The 16253-nt window shown below is 35.5% G+C and overlaps 1 protein-coding gene across 1 annotated transcript in view; it reads left to right on the forward strand.

Moving 5' to 3' along the window:
- Positions 1–16253, forward strand: part of GPATCH2 (G-patch domain containing 2) — a 118433-nt gene that overhangs the window by 77028 nt on the left and 25152 nt on the right. The window contains exons 6-8 of the mRNA XM_066178246.1: positions 7471–7535; positions 9272–9311; positions 12097–12167. Of these exons, the coding sequence (XP_066034343.1) occupies positions 7471–7535; positions 9272–9311; positions 12097–12167 (176 nt within the window). The remainder of the gene's footprint in view (positions 1–7470; positions 7536–9271; positions 9312–12096; positions 12168–16253) is intronic.

Consider the following 16253-nt stretch of genomic DNA (forward strand, 5'->3'; position numbering starts at 1 on the left):
CCGTTTGGTTTTAGCCACAACCTAAATGAATAATGTAGCACTGACGAGCGTATTCTTTCTGTTCCATTTCTTCCCACACTGGATAACCCCAGCTGTAACTCGGAGCAAAAGCCTGGTGACTCCTGTAGCCTTTGGTCAGCCAGTAGAGGCCACTCACAGCTTGCGGCTGAGGCTGGGCAGCATCTTGGCACTGGGGGTTTTGTTATGTACTTGGGCTCTGAATCCACACCCAGCCAGCTCAGGCTGCCATGAGCTGGCATTGTACAACTGGTGCCTGCAAAGGGCTCTGCTAGGAGGAGTTCTGCTCAGATACCTAAATGCATTTAATATTGATGTTTTTCTGTTTCCTCTAATAAGTCCCACGGCAGAAGGAATAACAATCACCTTCTGTACTTCAAGCAGACCAAAGGAAATGCTTTGATGACATCCTTTGATGCTGATACAATCTTTACTGTCATTATATTTTATTTTATTACTTTACAAACTAAGGAAATACTGTTACAGATCGGTTTTGGGGGGGAAGGGAAAGGAGGGTCTTGTTTAAGGGTTTTTTCCTGTTTTTCCCAAATGGAACCAGCATCTCCCAGATCAAGACTCGTAGCCTAATAGCTGCTCTGCTACTTCCTCCTCCCTATATTACTGTGTGGGTGACTTACTGATGATAATTTTACATTTTTTCAGCATTTTAGATTATTCTTAACTAATAAGGGTACAGTCCCAACAGTACTGAAATCTAAATCCCATCGATTTAGTGAAGACTTTATCTAAGAATAAGTTTTGTATCTAAACAGACAGCTAGGATATTATCAAAGATTTTATATATATATATTTATATGTACATTTATGCAGCATTTTATTGCAGCATTTAATTAGTAGCTCCATTTCCCAAATAAGGGAAATCTGGTTTAATTAAAATTAAATTTGCTAAATACTAGCTATTTGCAGAGTACTGAAGTAACAAACTTTTGGCCTCTGTTTTGTTTTACAGCTGCCCTGAATATTTCCCCTTTCCTAATATAAAATATTGAAATAGTGGTGCTGTCTGGTGTGTTTTTGCAGTCAGGAGAATCTTACATTTGCCTTTTTACAAGGAATTGATTTAATTGAAATATAAAAACTAAGAATTTCTGGTTTATATTTTCTTCTTGAGACTTTTGAGTCGGTCCATTTTTTGCAGTGTTGAGCTGTTATTGGAGGCATAGTGCCACACAATACTATTTCATATTAAATATTAGGAATCTCAGAAGAAACTCTCGTACTGACTTCCTTGCAGATGGGAGACGTACAATTCTCAGTTTACCTGATGCTGTCCCTACGGACCAGGGTTTTTTTTTGTTGCATTATATATTAGTATTATTTCCTCTAATAGCTCCTCCTGTGTTACTGTATTACACACCTAAAGACAATAGGAATGCACTAATATATATTATTACAGTACATCATTGAACTTACTCTGCCTATTCTATAGTATGTAAAAACAGGTCCCTTTGACGATTTAGGACAAAACGTGGAGTGTGATATTTTCTGTTAATGTTACAATTTAAAACAAACAGAAAACGTTACACACAGTCCAGTCTGTCTTCAAAAAAGTACTTTTTTGTTTTAAACTTGTATTTGTTTAACTTCAAATTCAGGTTTTGTCTTAAAAGTAGTAGAGGAAAATGGTGAAATAGCAAAATTTTACGAAGAAATTCCATTCCTTGTTTTTATGTATGGGATTTAAATTTTCCATTTTTCTCTGAAGTAGCTAGGTAGTAGAGTTTTCTTCTTTTGGTCTCTGATACTCTTATGGTATTTCTTTTCCATCTGTTAATCATTCAGTTGAAAGCTGTGTATCGAGAGAGAGGCAGTTTGATCAGTTGTGTGAAAGGAAATGTAGAGAAAACCCTTTAACAGTGTGCAAAATCACTGTAGAGATTGGGAAGCTGGGACATATTCTGTCACATCAAGAAACTTAGTGATTCTTATTTTCTCTTTTTTTTTTTCTAAATACCTTAAGGGAAAATAGTAAAACATGTGCAGGGTGGTGCCTCTTTGCTTTTGGATGAAAATCCATATCTTTTGACCTATTTTTTTAGTAGTTTTTTTCTTTCCCTCTCACTTGCATGTATTTTGCAAGCAGAATGGCAATGGTCCATTGATTTTTGCAACACTGTGTTAATAAGAGGTTAATTTTAAAGAAATACGACTAGAGTAGCAAGAAACTGGTGTAGAACTATTCTGCCAGTGAGCCATGTCTTCATGGAGACTTTGTAGAGTTTGACTGAGCATCACTTAAAGGTAATCTGTGCATTAAAGAGATGCTTCTCTGGAATGGTCAGTTTGGGCCCTTCAGCAAGAGTGTGCTTTCAGAGGGAATAAAAATGTAATGGTAATGTCAAATAAGGATTATGGCAATGTTCCAGTAATGTATACTGTGAAAGCTACTTTTGTTTTCATAGTTTTCTATATTGCTCCATGTCAAATGTGCATCTGTATTTTTTTTAAGATGTATTTTAAATCCAGAACTTTGTTTAGTGCATGTACTTTCCAAGGTTCCTAGTGGAGAAGGGATATAAAATGAGTAATATTAAATAGGTGCTGAAAATAATAAGGTATCACTTTTAATCAGTGCAATAAAATGTGGAGAACAGATTTTTCTCGATTTCTTCCCTTGAGATAGTTTGATTTAATTCCCTATAAATTGGCAATTGCAGATCTGTGAATTATGAATTTGACATTGTCATGCTGTAATTTCCTACAAAATCCTGTTCTATGGGATTTGATTTTAGATGCATTTCATTTTGGAAAACAACTTCTTTGCAGAAAATCCTGCCTGAGAAAACTGGATTTGCTATGGAACTTTTTAAGCTGTAATCGAACATAGCAGTTAGTTTATGGAGGAGAAAAAGGAACCTATTCTTTCATTTAGGAAACCAGCTAGCTTATTTGTATAATTAGTGTCCAGCAAAAGTTTACTGAAATTTTACTGGTTTTGCCTGCTATGATTGTGACATATTGTGATGACTAAGCCAAGCTTTCAAGTCACATACTTTTGTAATTATTTATGTGGCTTTTTAAAGCATATCATAGACTCATTTAGATTAGAAAAGACCTGTAAGAAAGATCGAATCCAGCCATAAAACCAGCACTGCCCAGTCCACCAAATAATAGCAAGGAAATAACATCCTGTAAAAAAATTAGCTCAGTAGTATCTTTTCATTGTTCATGCTACGGAGTGCTTGGCATAAAATCTAATTCAAAAGGCAAAAATATCACCTTCAGTGTTTAAAAATTACTTAATCTGTAAGAAACTTACTTTTTCAGTAATGGAAAATATATCCGAGGAACAATTATGAATAGGACATAATCTGTATTTTTTCAAAAATATTATGCCCTAAGATAAACATAAATTATGAACAGGGAATGTATTTGCTCACTGGATTGTGTGATAACATGGGAAAAAATAAGGGACGAGAAGTATAGATGAATATGCATTTTGGAGTTGTTTATATTATTTACAATACTAAGAAAATACTGAGTCTTGAACACATCCATACTTGGGAGCTTTGTATCATAGGTGTCTTTAAAAAATAATTCATGATTTTTCATGGGCTGTTCAGTAACTGAACATTAAAGTATAACTTTGAATGAGAAGTATGCAGAATTGTCAGGTAACAGTGTAGCGTATTTTTCTTTTGCATTAATGCGTTGTGGGTTTTTCTTGGCACGTGGTAGTAGCTTTTCTTTAAACTACAGCACATGTGAATTAAAATAGCACTATCATATTTAATTAGAAGATGCATAAATTGATCCACTAAATTTATTTTTTATTTCTCCAGTCTTGGACACCGCTTTGCCTGTTCATATGAAGTGGTGGTGTTCAAGCACCCTGTGCCTGACCTGTGGACCCTTTGCTCCCTGTCCCTCTGCGGTGTGAGCCACTCAAAAGGGGTGATGGTCTCACAGTATCCAGCACTGGTGCAGCCTCCCCTCCAGTGCTGGGTGCAGTTCTGGGCTCCACAGTTGAAGAAGGATGTGAAGGTCCTTGAACATTTCCAGAGGAGAGAACAAGGCTGTTGACAGTCCTGTGAGCTGTGGCTGAGGGCTCCAGGCTTGTTTGGTTTGGAAGGAAAGGAGACTGAGGGGTGACCTCTTACAGCTTCCTGAGGAGGGGAAATAGTGATGGCCTGATCTCTTATCCCTGGGACCCGGTGATACAACATGTGGGAATGCAAAGCTGTGCCAGGGGAGGTTCAAACTGGACATCAGGAAGCATTTCTTTACCAAGGGCATATTTAAACACTAAAGCAGGATTCTGAGAGATGTGGCTGATGCCCCAAACCGGTCAGTGTTTTTGGATAATGCCCTTAATAGTGCACTCTAAATGGGTCAGCCTTGAATTGGTCGGGCATTTGGTCAAGATGATCACTGTAGGGTCCTTCCAGCCAAAGTGCTCGCTTCTCTATAATTGGCATTTTAATATGACAGTTGAGGTGCTCAGTATTATTTTTGCAGAGTGAAATCCTCTGACTTTCTTGTCCTTTTTCTGTGTAATCCCACCATCTTTCCTTATGTCACTTGTGAAGTTTGTCACATGTAGTATCTTGCAGGGGAGGATCAGTTTGGATATCAGGAAAAATTTCATAACTTGAGAGTCATTAAGAACAGGCTGCCCAGGAAAATGGTGGCATTGCCATCCCGGGAGGTGTTCAAAGAATGAATGAACAGACGTGTCACTTTTTGATATGGATAAGTAAGTGAGCATGGTGGTACTCAGTTGATGGTTGGACTTGATGATGATCCTGGGGGTCTTTTCTAACTGTCATTTTGGGCAGTAGTTTATGGTGTTGTGTATTCTGATGCAAAACCCCTTAATGCTGAATACTTTTCCATTTTTCTATGTCGATTAGTTTAGGTCATAATTTCTCGGGCAAAGCAATCTTTGCAAATCAGGAGTACCTTGTCTCTGAGTTGGAGTACCTGTGTCTCAGAGATTCTATGAATAGGATGCAGCCATCACCTTGTCATCTTATTCAAGCAGTGGTGAAGGGACTTGTAGCCAGAAGAGACTAAAAATTCCAGAAATTACCCTAAACTTTATTAATATTGAAGATTTTTGTAACAGTGAGGTAGCAGATGAAGGTGGGCAGTGAGGTTTGGTTTAGCTTATTACACCCTAGGTGAGTTTTGCAGACAGGAATTCATTTGCATTAACACATTGGGAATCTTACAGTAATCAGCAACGGGTTTTATGCAAAGGTTTGTACGTGTGTACCTTGTGAGTTTAGTTTTGTAAATATTCTGTGGCTGTGTGGTAGCTGAAGTCATCTGGGGTGTGCAAGAGAAACCTGAACACTGTACTTTGTGATCAGTTGTAACTGTATTCCAAGCAAGTTCATATTCTCATATAAATTCGTGGAAAAACCTACTTCTGTGGTTTCTATATTATTTTAAAACTGGCAATTTATCAAGTGAATTTTCTTGAAATTTCCATGCTTATTAAATTTCAGATTATGTATTTTGAGTAAGCTGGAAACTTAAACTTGTTTCCATAAGAATGGCTGCAGGTAAACAACCAATTTTAGTCCAGAAAATAGCTTTTTCTTCTGTCAACATGTTGTTTATTTTCTCTCTGAGATAAAAAGTTCGGTTTTCTGATATTTGTACCAAGATAAAGTCTGTAAACAAGATTAATATAGTGTGGAAAAGGTTGTCAGCAGCCCTGGCAAAGGAAATAAGTTGGCTGTACACAGAACATACTGTAAACTGAATAAAAGTGTCAGGTCCACCATGAGATAATGTGATCATGAACCTCTAACAAAGCATGACATAGGCACAGTCTGCTTTTCTTATAGCCACAGTGTAGAAAATGGATTACTATATTCCAGGGATACCCACTGGAATAGCATGAAAACCTCATTTTGAGATTAATGCAGGATATAACTCTCAAGAGCTGAGCTGCATGCTTACCTGTAGTTTTAAAGTAACAGTTTAGTTATTAATCTTAAAATTTGGAAATTACATATTAAAATACTGGTTTATATTTCCAGGTCTGTCTTTGTGAATGGTCATTTCTGTTTTATTATTAGATGAACTATGACATTGAAACAGTAGCATTTGGTCAATGTTTTATTATCATCCTGCGTAAGTAGCTGTGTAAGGCCTTGATCAGTCCAGTAAAACAGTAAATTCTGACTGGGAATAAAGCAGTAGGTGCTGTTCTCCCATGTAGCTGCTGTGATTTCCTCTACTATGATTTGTACTTTTGCATAGTATTTTCAGAGGTAAGATACTACCAATTCTTTTTAATCCCCATCAGCCAGAAAAGTGACAGTACTTCATTGTTTCTCAATTCAGCCCAGAGTGACATCATTCTTCAGGTCAAAGAAGCAGATTTTGGTCAAATACTCTAACCATGTGGAGCTCTCAAATTATTCAGTGAGCATTCTTTGAAAGCCTTCCAGACTTGGAGCTCTGACTTGGAGCCTTTTCTCCATTATGACACCAGATTAATAGGGAGGTTTTACTTTAAGAGTTGAGCTCATTGTTCTTTTAATAATGAGAAGGCTGCTTTTATCCGTGAGTCTCCAGCTTATGTACTTTTGGCAAGCCTGAGCCATATAAATGTATTACCAATGAGTTTTTGTGGTCTCCTGTCAAAACTGGAAGAACATCTGACTTCATTCCACCGCTGGTTATCTCCTGACTATAAAATTATCTCCAAGGAATGAAAAGTTTGTTCCTTTATTCTTTCCATCAGGAATAGTTTGCCTGCTGCTCTGATTCCTTGAGCGTGTATCTATCATGAGTTCACTCTTCTGCTTTTACCTATCTACAAATGCACATGAATTAAGCATTTTGCAAAAATAAAAGCAAAGCTGTTGGAATCCATTCTTGAGTAATATCAGAATGCCATCATCTGCAAAAGTCTGCAGGTGCTCTCGTGCATTCTGAAGATCATTCTTCAGTTAAGGATGTCACGTTTTTTACTAGTATATATAAAGCACTAGACTATGGTATCATTTGGTAAAAATTATTTTACCTTTGCTTTCTATCCCATGTCAACCTGAATTTCAAAAGCTTTGTGTTGGGAGGAGTTTCTTAAACAAATGTATTGCAGTATGAGCCATAAATAAGGGCAGTATATTGCCTATGATTTTCAGAACATATAACTTTCCTTTTTTGGAGGTAAGGTACTGCATGGACTTTACAGAAAAGTAGCATAGACCCATGAAATCTGTAAATGTCTTTATGTCTGACATCCAATCAGAATTGCACATAAAGGATTTTCCTTAATCTAATACAGCATCTTCTGCAGTGAGACTTTACTTAAAAATTGCAGATATTGCTAATTGCCTTTACTGTATCTCATATACTGTCTCTATTTCGTATTTAATGTTTGTGGTGTATTTTCTTAATAAGCAATCATTTTGTGCATATGCTGCCCCATTATTCAAAGACTTCTTTTCTCCTTCATGTTTCCATTAGATAACTCCAGGACCAGGTGGTAGCAGGAAAACAGTTCACTTGTCCCAGGATTCTCTTCACCATGAGTGAGTATCAGTGATGAGAGTTATAACTTTTTTGTTATTGTTTGCTTTACAATGGTACCTCTGCCCCAAAGCCACATTTTACAACTGCAGAAACACATGATGAGAGTCTCAACTCAGTTACTTGATGGTCTTTATTTAATAAGAGTACTTACAATCCTTTTTATTTATTTTTTTGTTTCTTAAGGAAACATGAAATTCACTGCCTTGTTAATGTGTTTTTATTGCTTTTTAAGTATCCTTTCCTAAAGTAGAAACTTGTTTAAGCCTGGATAGCAAAAATGGGATGTGTGAAAATACATAAGCATCACATCTTCAAGTCTTTCATGTGATGTATCATGTGAGGAAGAAGTTTATCATCATTTTCACAAAAAGTTACTGAATTCATTGTTTAAACACCTGTAAATAGGGACCATAATTCACTTTGTTTAGTTACTCTAGTGTGTCATTACTTTAAAATTATTCTCTTCAGCTGACAACCCTTAACAGCATTATTTATTGGTTACATCTTTTGAATATTTAGAAGATTACATTTTCCTTTATTTTTAAATCAAAACTCTAAAACACAGACCTACATGATGAGGAAATAGTACATTTGGAGATACATTTATGTCTTCGAACTGCTACTAGATGCATCATCCATGGTTTTAAACAAAGCTTGCCAAAGCAGAGATAGTACAGACATCAGTTCCTCAGCACCTTCTTACACGACTAGTCCACCTCTGTTTCATCTCATAACTTGATAATGGGTGTGTAAATTCAAGAAGTTTTGATTTTATAAGTTATTTCTACCATTAAGTATTTCAGCTGTTACTTTATGGGCTTTACCTTTTGCTTATTTTAAAAGAAACAAGGAAGCAAATAATACTGTAATTAAGGGAATGGACAAAAAGGTAAGAATCAGTGTGATAAATCACTTTCCCATTAAAAAGGGTCTTATTCTTTTTGAAGGGTTTTTAATATCTAAATACGAGATGCATTCAAATTACTTTGATGTACTTTTTCACTAGAAATATGCTTTTTTTTTCTTCTTTTCTTTTTGCAAGTATGCAGGTTTGTATGATGCTTGCTACAGCTCCATTCAGATGGTAATTCAGTTCTTTGTGACCACAGTGTGTATGTGAGCAAGTATTACCATGCTTTTACTGCTGTTGAGGGAAGAAGCACATTGTAACATCCCTGTGTGTCAAAATCTTACTCCAAATTTCCATCTCTGTGAAATAAGGCTGCCAATAGTCACAATTTTGCAGTTGGATGGAGATACAAAACCACTGGGTTTTCAGAGTTGGCATTTTACTTTAGATTCAAACTCAGACCTCAGTTTGTGAAATAATAAATTAACAGCTATCAGGTAGTCCAAACTACTTTAAAGTATTTTCAGCTGTAATCACTAATAAGTACCACTTCAGTACTAAATATGGAATTACTCTAATTTATGGCGTGTGCATTGTAGTATATTAAAATACCATCATTTACATATTATTTTAGCTTGTTTGACAAAATATAATTACCTATAAAGCCAGCAGCTACTCAGAAGTGAAATCTGTGATGCATTCTTTCAGAGCTGTTACAAACTTAGAGAGTTCAATAAAAATACCCCATTAAAACAAACCCATCGCCAAAGGCTGTGTTTTCCTGGCAGGCAATAAAATACTCAAAAGCACGCACAGAATGGTCATATGACAGCATGTGCTTTGTTAGTTATATTGTTAAACCTGTCTTTTCTTTTTCTCCCACAGTCACTGGTTTAGTCCTGGGGCTAGGAAGGAACACAGCCAGGTAAGAGCTGCTTTGATCAAGAACAGTTTACTTGAGATGTATAAAAGAACTTTAACTACCTCTGCTCCAGAGGTAGTGGGGTAATATTTTAAGAAATTATAAACAAACAAAGCAGGTATAATTTCATATCTTCTTGTAAGCATATATAACAGTGCATTTCCGAAATTCTCTTAATTAAAACTCTCTAATTAGTCACTTAATTTCCCTTAAGTATTCTTTAGGTTTTAATGTTCAAATGAAAATTCTGATTTTTCTCTAATCATTTTGTCAAATGTGGTATCTCCAAATATTACTTTTGTCAAAATGTTGGAAAGCAAAGCATTTTGCTCCCAAAATCAAGAAATACAGAACCAGTTACACAAGTGGGGAGGCTTCTACAGGAAGGTCTTCAATTCCATTTTTCTGCATTTCATTGGTTACAATGGCTACAGCAGTAAAAAAAGAGCTGTTAGATCTCCATCGTGGTGCAGATATTGGTAAAAATATCTTACTAATTTGTCTGTTGAACCTCTGCAGTGCAGTCCCTGGGAGATCCAAGCCTAGAGATGTGGTTGCAGGAATGTGAAGCCATATTTAATATTTGATTAGTAGCATGGCACTTAGGTCTTTAGCCTGTCTTCAGACGTGGAGAAATACCTGTCTTTATGGATGGTAGTATGGTCTAAACAGAACTTACTGTCCAAGACCATAAAATGTGAAAATAAATCTGGACTCATTTCATAAATGTACAGTTAACTTCAGCTACTCAGTAAAAGTAGCTGAATATATCATCAATGCATTGAAATTTAACACAAGCATTCCATTTCTTTAAGTTGGGGAAAAATCGGTGTAACAGTTGATTTCCTTCGATCTGTCCTACTTTGCTGGTACTTTTGCAAATGTAAATAGATTCGCAGCTTCAAAAGGAAATAAAATCTGAAGGGTCTCTGGAAGGTTCATTTTGGGATGATCCACCATGAATACTTGTAGCTCTAGTAAGTCATAGTTTAAATCTTTTCTATTCCCTCCCTTTTCTTTTGAACTCCAGAGCCAGCAATACTGTTTACCCCAAACTGCCAGATAAGACATAATAGTTTTAGCTGCAAATTGTGAGATTCCAGCCTGTTGCAGTAAGCTGACACTTAACCCCTAAGTAGACAGCTTTATATAATTCATGTGTAACAGTCATGATTTTGAAATATATTTCCTAGTGGAAGAAACACCTAAAAAAGAATTAGATTACTATGAGTTGGAGTAATTTTTTAATTTTTTTTTTTTTAATATTGATTGTCTCATGTAACAGGGCTAATTGAAGTTGTACCATTTACTTACTGAAAACATTCTATGCCAGAAAATAAGCAAATTTCCACAATGAGAAGTACTTTAATGTACATCATACATGCCAGCACTGTTTTTCAGCCTAGAAGATGAGAAATGTCTGCTTAACTGGTATAGAATGAATTAATCCATTTTTCTCAGATAATAGTAAATTTGAGTTAATTTTGTATTTTACATGGGTTTTTTCGTCTTTCCTAAGAGCTGCTTTCAGAGCTTATCAGAAGTTAACTGAATTTGTAACTTACAGATTGCTAAGGAATTGTGAAGTAAAGCTAATGTCACAAATTATAGATTTTTCTGGTGCATAATGGGTTTGAGGGGTTTTTTAAGACAGAAGAAGAAGAAAAGAAATTAGTGTGATGGTGTAATGTAATTTTGACAACCAATGAAATTCTCACTAAATTTATTTATATAATAAACTATATTACTGCATCTGAGAACTAGATAGTTGAAATGACAAGAAGCATTCCTTGTCCAAGGGGGAAGCTGTAGAGAGTTGGGAAAAAACTGTTCAGTTTTTCAGACTGGTGACATTTTTTGGAGTCTGTTCTCATGTGCAACATTAAGGTGTGGCTGGCTGTGTCTTAAAGTTGATCATTTCCTAATTTCCACGGGATTTTTAAGTGTTTTTGCTGCACATATTAGGTCCATTTACCTCTGTTTTGTTTCTAAACAGTCTTTCTTTTTATTTTTTCTTCAATATATGAGACATTTCAAGCAACATTTTATACTGTCCAGTTTTAATTTCTTTAGTATACCATTCTGATGGGTTTTTTTCACTTAGTGCACCTTGATTCTTCTGATAAACATCATAATGTCGAAAATAGTCTTTTGAGTGTTGGAGATAATCTGAATTAAAAATCTTACATGTCTAAAAATAAAAATAAATGACAACTTGTTTCAGAGGCTGAGGCATCATTTCAGTTAAACAAATCCTTCACTACTCCAACTTCCTCACTATTACAGGAAGCTTTAATACTGTGTATTTGTTGATTCTGCAGCTTGCAAATTACTAAAGCTCCTGGGGCTTAGAAGAGTTTATAACTGTTTCTTAACTGCTCAGACACAAGTGCTAACCTGAATAGTTTTTTGTAAATTATGTGTCCTCCACTTGTAATGATAAAACTTCAAAAATTTAAATTGAAATTGTGAAAATTATACAATTTTACACATGCATTAATTGTGAAATCATTAATTGCATAGCTTTCTGTTATGCTTAAAAATGCTTTAATTCTTACATTTTCAGTTATTTAGCCATTTTGAATTAGTGAATATATATATATTTATATTTACATATTAACTACTATTGTAAAATTCTAGTAATATTCATATCAAAAGTCATGGGTGAAAGCTGTTGACAGTTTACTGAAGAGAGGAAATAACTGCATTGACCAGACAGAAATTCTGAGAAGCAAATAAAGGCATTGTTTGTGAGACTCTTCTGAACATGTGGGGTTTTTTTTAACAGCTTCAGCTCTTGCGAGACAACCGCTCGGAGAGGGGACACAAGAAGAACAGCTCTGTAAAAACAGCCAGCAGGTAAGTTAATGTGGTATTTGCCTTTAGTACAGTTTATGAATTTGTTAATTCCTCAGATCTTTATATAAAAATTATTCTTTTGAGGTATTTTCAAAGGTCTTCTGGGATTTTTGTGCCTTACTTTCAAGGATTTTTTTTTTGTATGGCATAATCTTTGCATTATATATGAGTATTATACCTTTTTTGGTGGCCATGCAACTGCACCTACCAAACTTGATCTCTTTAGAACATTAGAATTAAATGGATGCCAAAGCAAGGTTTGTGCTTCTGGCGTGTAAGTTAAGCGCTGGAAACAGCTAAAATTATGTTGTATATATCTGAAATCAAGAAGGTAACTCAAATGCTATAACACTTAAATTGTTCTTGTATTTTGACAATAAGCATTTCATTGTGAAGACTTAATAAAAACAAAACTAATTCTGTTCTCCATCTTCTTTCCTTCCCCTCAAAAGATAAAAAAATTCAAGACTTAATCTACTGATTTAGAAGTCTGTTTCTAGAGGGGATTTTTATGTACAAGTCACCTGCTGAATCTATTCTACCAAATAATTATTTTAATTCTAGCTTTTTTTCAAATGAGAAACTACAGAAATGTTTCTCTTGCTATGCACAACACCTTACACAATTTTTATGTTGTCTTGTAGAGATGGAATGTGCTATCAAATTACTTTCTTCAAAAAGTTGTAATGAATTTATATCAGCATGTAATTCTATGGTACCAGCTGGGATAATTTTCTGTCAAGCAGTTGACTTTTAGTATATATGTGGTCACCCAGACCTAAGTTTTTTAATATTCTTAGGTACTTACCTTGGTGATTACCTGGAAAAGGAGACCAATATTTTTTAAAATATATTTATTAAATAGGAATCAATTTCATTGTATAATAGTTCTGGTTACATGCTCTCAAACATAGGTTACAGAAGTGTCAGTCATTCATCTATGAAAATTTTGATTGTCTTTGTCGATCAAACTTTTTATATTAAAGTTTTGAAAAATTCTGCATAAATTTTCTGTCAGGTTTACTTGTTAAATGATGTTTTCACTCTGAATTTTAGAATGAGTTAACTTTAGATATAATTTTCACCATAAATGCACTCCTACTATCAGACTGCTCACACCAAACTGAGAGTTTAAAGTGAGTATAAAGTGAGCAGTTAGAAAAAGATTATGATCAGAGTCATTTTAGAATCTTTTTTATGCTGTAACAAAGTAAAACAGTGAAACAGTTATGATTCAGAATCATAACTTACGTGTTTGTTATCTTGACCAGTGAAGTTCTTGGGAACTTATGTTTACCTGCATTAGAGATTTGTAAAAGGGCATTGAAAACCTTAAGTGATTTTCAACGTCTCTTCATATGCAGTCAACAGTACCTTAATAGACTCTTACCCCAATAAACATGTGGCAGGTTTGTGTAGACGTAAAAGGTGGCAAATCCAAGACTGAAGATTAACATTTTCCAAAAAATATCTATATTGTTCAAGTAGAGCTTACGTAAACGAATATTAATATGTGTTACAATGTACATAAAGTCACAGTCCAGATTCATCCAAATTAGTCAGGTTATTTCAAAATAATTATTTGTGGTCTTTCAGAATTATTTATGCTCTTTCACCATTCTCTCTGTCTACCACAGAAACTTGAAGTGACTTTAGAAAAAATTCAAACTGCAACAAAAATCATATTTTTAATAGGCCATCTGCTGTCTTGGAATCTCAAAGCATGCAGTCTTGTTTACAAGACATATAATAAAAATACATGGACACTTCAAGCTAACTCAGATGAATAATCCCCTTAAAAAGATGCATACCAAAAGTAGTGGCTGTGCCTTACATTGCCTTACTCTTTGTTGCTAAATGCAGTGAGAGAACAGTGGCAGTGGACAAGTTTTGGACATTCCATGAAATTACTGTACTTATCCAGCATCCAGTCCAATCTGGTTTTTTTTGCAAGACTGAATTTCCCTGGGTCTATTCTGTATAGTTTTCAGGTATCTGTATTGTTTGTTTGCCATTCTGGAAGAGCTTGTTTCTGGTTTTCGTATGTGTATTGAGATGTGTACCTACACACATTTTTCTGTGCTTGCCTTGACTTTTCTTACCCCTTTTGGATGACTGAACACAGTTCTTGTCTCAGCATGTAAACATGTAAATACCCTTATTACATTAGATCAGTGGTTTGTGGAATAATTTACTCTGTAAATACATCAAAAAGGTGTGCAGTTCAAAGCATGGCAGTGGTCTGCAGCTCTCATTGTGGTGGAATCATTCTGTCTGGGATGAGCTTTACTGTACTGGGTTTAATGTCTTAGGTTCCTTCTGTCAAAATTAATGATAATTATCTAATCCTGTACAAACTACCGTGAACTTTCGCTAGTGGCAAGATAATCAGATTGTAGAGAGCTCTTAATATGGCTACTGGTGGACCAGATGTTAAGGAGGGACACAGTCCTGCACCACAAAACTTAGAACCAGGATAGATCATATTACACTGATATAGTTCAATAAATCTGTCTATTTATTCTACCTATACAGGTAAGATCTACTCTGCAAATACCTAGTTTTCCCATTCATTATTTAAATTATTAACAGTACTAAAAAATACTCTTTTAAAAGCTGCACTTCCTTCTCCTGTAGAGCCTTGAAAAAGTTCTCTGTTTACATTATCTCTCTGCATTAGGATGGGAACAGTCTCCTCCCCAAATCAGCTACACTGCCTAAAGGTGATAGATAATTCTTCCAGCTACTTGTTTGCACCCCGTAATCTTTTGCCAGTGAAGAAGGGGTTTTTTCAGAAAATTTTAATACGCTTTGGGCAAAACCAGCCTGGTTAGCTCAACTCACCTATTTAAATTAAATTGGCTGGTTTTGTACAAACCATATTAAGGCGTGCTCACATGATTTCTTCCTCCAGCAGAGCTGTGGAGATGATAATCTCCAGCAGATGTGTGATAACAAATAGCTTGGGATAGTAATGTCTTCATCTGGCGCAGTTGTTAGCAGACCAAATGTCTGTCTGTAGCCCGAGGCTGTGGGCAAACAATTGCACATGATTGAGTTATGGGGAGTTAACAAGTTGCTGCTTGGCAGCTGAACTGCCAGAGCTGATCGTGGGCTCTTTGCCTGCTCCCCTCGTGAGGTAAAATACGTTTTCTTAAGTCACTTCCTTCAAATCTTACCAAAAAAAAAATTACCTAAAGGAGATTCCACGTGGCTCAGAGATTCCTTTAATCGGCAGTGGGGACAGTGTTGAAGGATATTTTGCTGAACTGCTGTAACATGATTTTGAACATGTGATTGCATTGTTAACAATGGGGGGGGGACCTCCATCACATAACTATCTCCTTGTCTTTTAAGTACATAATGTACTTATCCTCACCATACCCTTATAAAGAGGGGGAAGTACCTTTGTCCTCATTTGACAGAATAACCAGAATACTTGAAGGCATATTTTGGCTTTGGTCATACAGTTGATGACATAACTAGGTAATTCATGCTGTAATCTCAAAGCAAGAGAATTGCAGGTTGGAAAACCATGGACTCTGAATAAGTTACTCTTATGTAATTATTTCCTTTACATAGAGGTCTTGTGTCATATTTCTTTTGTACTGTGCTTCTGTTAAGTACCGTGAGTTATTTCACGTACATATTTATTTTTTTCTTACTGCATTGTAACTATAATTTTGATACCTGAATGCCTGAAAGGCAATTGAGAAACTGAAAGGAAAATAGCACCCAAATTTTTACCACTTAGTAATTTTTTGGGGTTGAATCTTGATGATTCTGTATTGGCTTTCCACGTGCCAATGTTCCCCCAGAGACCTCTAAAAGAGGAAAAAAGAAAATCTACTTTTAGTTCCTGTGCAGTTCAGTCCTGGCTTGAAAGAAGGCTAAGTCATACTCATGAAAATGGTTTCAAAGTGGAGTAGAATTTTACATGTCAGTTTTCAGCTACCTAACTGGGACTGTTAAGAATTTTATCAATGTGTGCCAGTCCTCCAGCACTCACCTGAGCTGGCCAGAAGTCTTTGAAGTCTTCTTCTGCCATGATGAACAGCACAGACTGAAATTCCCCATGTTTTTTGC

Source organism: Chamaea fasciata, unplaced genomic scaffold (assembly GCF_029207755.1).
Source record: "Chamaea fasciata isolate MVZ Bird 193981 ecotype frontalis unplaced genomic scaffold, bChaFas1.0.hap1 SCAF_3, whole genome shotgun sequence".
NCBI lineage: Eukaryota > Metazoa > Chordata > Aves > Passeriformes > Sylviidae > Chamaea > Chamaea fasciata.